Source organism: Saccostrea cucullata, unplaced genomic scaffold, assembly GCF_032062105.1.
Source record: "Saccostrea cucullata isolate Sc308-1 unplaced genomic scaffold, CSIRO_AGI_Scuc_v1 ctg7692, whole genome shotgun sequence".
NCBI classification, from domain to species: domain Eukaryota; kingdom Metazoa; phylum Mollusca; class Bivalvia; order Ostreida; family Ostreidae; genus Saccostrea; species Saccostrea cuccullata.
Genome location: NW_026932843.1, coordinates 14,407 through 17,781, shown reverse-complemented (window position 1 = coordinate 17,781; position 3,375 = coordinate 14,407). Strand labels below are relative to the sequence as shown.

The window sequence follows — 3,375 nt, the reverse complement described above, 5'->3', positions numbered from 1 at the left end:
GGAATTATATTCCCAAAAAGTAAGAAAAGAGTTTCCAAGGCAATTGAACACTCCATTATTTCAGTTTGTTAATTAACATGTTCATTAACGTAAAAACTATCAGAAATGTGAAAACTTGACTATGTAATTCATATTTCAATATGACTGTACCTCGATTTATATTAATTGAGAAATTCAATGTATTATAAGCTCATGAAAAGATGTACACATTTGACTTTTATTTATACCCCCCCCCCACAAAAAAACAAAGAAAATCCTGTACGTATGACTTCTCGCTCTCAATTTTCACACAAATGCATAAAACAAAAGTAAAATAGCATATCTTGTATCGATTAAAATGCAACCAAAAAATTTACGGTGTCTTTGAATAAAAATGTCCATGCTAAATTGACATAAAAAAATATTACTCACCTTCAATAACCTATTTTCAACCTGTTTTCCCGAGGGTATTTATTTAATCTTATTTTATTTTCTTCCTTATAATAACGTTGGTATTCTATTATGGCAGAGATATACAATAATGTCTCGCTTATACTGTACTCTCTAATTGTTAGGAATAATTCATATTTCACGTGAAAGGGACGCCATACATTTTACAGTAAAAATACATGTACCTAGCAGCGGTAATTTTCTTTTGATCTTAACTGTGGGTATCTATACATAACCACTGATACCCAATGGGCGTGGTAAAACTGCTACAAAAAAATGACGTAAATCATTTGCATAAATTTCCCATTTTAATAATCATTGAAAAGGTACATTTTCCTGAACATTAATTAACAAAATTCACATACACTTTTATTCCACTCCACGAAATAAAATGAAAAATTAATACTTCATCTCAACTTTTAAAACAACATCCTTTTCAACGGTTGAAAAATACTTGACAGTTGTTAAATGTGTTTTTACACTCGCAATCTCCATGCTTTGGATTTTCAATTTTGTCCAAGGATTTTGCCGTTTTGCTGACCGGTTCATCTGGTTCCAACGCATTGGAAATATCACGTAGCATCTCACTCGGACGCTTGTATTTGCGGACACTCTCAATAGATATGTGGCCTGTACGTTCCATGATTTCCGGTTTCGGTACCCCGGCTTGGTAGAGAGCGGTTGCGCAAGTGCGCTTACCGGAATGATTAGAAAAGAATCCGGGAATTCCGGCTTTGTCACACATATTTTTCATAATTGTAGATAATTTGTTGATTCCAATGGGTTGTACACTGAAACGGACTTTTTGAATTAATCACCACCAGACTGAAGTGTTCCTGATAGATATTGTAGACTTTTTCGCCCTGGAAGTGATGTCTTATCGATTTCGCGCTCACGTCTCTGATACAATCCACCTTAAAAAAATACAAACAAGGACTGTACATTCAAATTATAACTTTCCTAAAAAAAGAATTACACGTTTTACATTTATCAATAGTGTTTTTCCCACAAAAATGTATTTGTCAGTTGTTTTTGATTATTGAATGAAATTCTATATAAGGTCAAAATACAAATTAACAGATCGATACAGGGATTAACCATTTTTCAGCAATTTCATGAATTTGCGCTCCACGCACTTACAAACGTAAAAACCAATTTGTAGTGTTTTTTAATAAGTAAATCAACTTACCTTTGTATGTCTTATTTGCCCTTCCTGTGAAATTTATAAACTTGCCCTTCTGGTCTTGACCTAACTCAAACTGGTCAACAGATAATGTTTTGTGCTCGTCAACAGCCCTCAGTCCGAACAGTTTGCAATTGTAGAAAAAGACAGTATTTAACATAGATTCTCCCGTATTGTTGCCGAGGAGACCCTTTTCCCAAAGAACGTTTTCTGCCTCTTCAGAAATCGGCTCGGCCTGCTTTGTAGACGTCCCCACTCCTTGTGCGGTAAGTTCTGCCATTCCTGCGCTAAGAGTCTTCCGGAATTCGTAAAATTGGGAATTCTTTTCATCAAGAAAATTCAAATGCACACCGTTTTCTCGTAAATGTCTTAAAAGTCCAGTGCAAAGCATGTAAAGTGTTTTGGGAGGGTACGCTTTGCCATCTTTGCGTCGCGTTTCAACAACGAATCTTGACAACCAAAAATTAAGTTCTTCTGCAGAGAACGACAGAATATCCGAAATCTGGTCGCCTGTTGTCAACATCCGAGCGGAACGCCAGTCGTTAAACGTAGTTACAGACCAATTTGTGTTCTTGCGGGTGTTCTTGCTTTCTGTCGAATTATGCAACTCTTTTAAATCTCTGTCATTTACAAAATGTTCATAACGACCAACCGACATCTTAGATCATCCCTCCTTTTTTGTGAGCACATCAAAATAAACCGTGTAGTCCAATTCCATGTCATCATGGCCAGGGTTGTACAAGTTGATCGCCTGAGATAAGGTGATGTTCTCTAGCAAATTTTCGCACTCGATCTCCTTTTCTATCTGCTCAGTTGCTTGCGAGAGAGTAATGTCGTCAATTGTAGTTTCACATAGCTGCTCAGTTGCTTCCGAAAGCGTAATGTCGTCAATTGTCGTGTCCCACAGGCTCTCCAAATGAAATAAACCCTCGCACGTATCGTCCATTTCCATTTCGCTGCTTTTTCAGCGGCCGTCCGCATCAAATGACTTGTAAGCGGGAAATGAAGCGCCGAAATTTCTTTTTGCACGTGCGAGATACCTCGCATGGCTCTGATACATGTGACTTAAACAATAGGTTTTAATTGGTTATGTACAGAAGGACGAAGGCGGGGCAAAAATGTCACTCGGACGCTGCGCGTCCTCGTGACATTTTTTCCCCACCTTCGTCCTTCTGTACATAACCAACTAAAACCTATTGTATAACTACTACATAACACGGCGTTAGTCGTTTAATTTCTTTAAAGTTTAACATTTTGTGAACAGTGCACAAATTAGAAAATTAAGTATATGGAATACTTTAATGGGAAATAAAGACAAACGAAGTGTAGTTATTTGTTTTTAGAAATTATATTGAAAAATAATAACGCCATTGTGTCCTCTTTGTTACCCAAGCAGTGTTTGTCGTGTGATTTTAAGCTTACTTGACAACCGTATAAATTAGGTTTAATAAAAATAAATCCACAAGATACTGATGTACAAGTAACAGTAACTGGCATAATGCGTCGTTGCTTTATTCTTTAGTTTTTATAGAAAGTTGCACGGAATACCCGATTTCGCGGATTCAACGATACCCTAATATATAGTATTATACGCGATTTCAAGGATAATACCCGATTTCGAGTATTCTCTCCGACCTGTTAAAGGGATTGATGTAGAAGATATTTTTGGTTATTCTATGTGCACATTTTAATTTTAGATTAACAAAGTAGTTAATTAAAATACAATATTAACATTAAGATTAGTAAATAAAAAACATGTTGAT

At 36.1% G+C, this 3,375-nt stretch overlaps 1 protein-coding gene across 1 annotated transcript; it reads right to left on the bottom strand.

Moving 5' to 3' along the window:
• Nucleotides 1–1,239: 1,239 nt before the first annotated feature.
• LOC134236323 (zinc finger MYM-type protein 3-like) lies at nt 1,240–2,270 on the bottom strand. Its single transcript, XM_062718496.1, has 2 exons — nt 1,619–2,270; nt 1,240–1,343 (listed from the first exon to the last, which is right to left on the bottom strand). The coding sequence occupies exons 1-2, from the start codon at nt 2,268–2,270 to the stop codon at nt 1,240–1,242; spliced, it is 756 nt and encodes a 251-aa protein (XP_062574480.1).
• Between the last annotated feature and the right edge of the window lie 1,105 nt (nt 2,271–3,375).

What these genes read in the sequence shown, in the direction of transcription:
- LOC134236323 (XM_062718496.1), bottom strand. Translation starts at nt 2,270, where the DNA reads ATGTCGGTTGGTCGTTATGAACATTTTGTAAATGACAGAGATTTAAAA. An exon ending in GGCAAATAAGACATACAAAG is followed by an intron (nt 1,344 to 1,618) that starts GTAAGTTGATTT and finishes TATTTTTTTAAG; the next exon opens with GTGGATTGTATCAGAGACGT.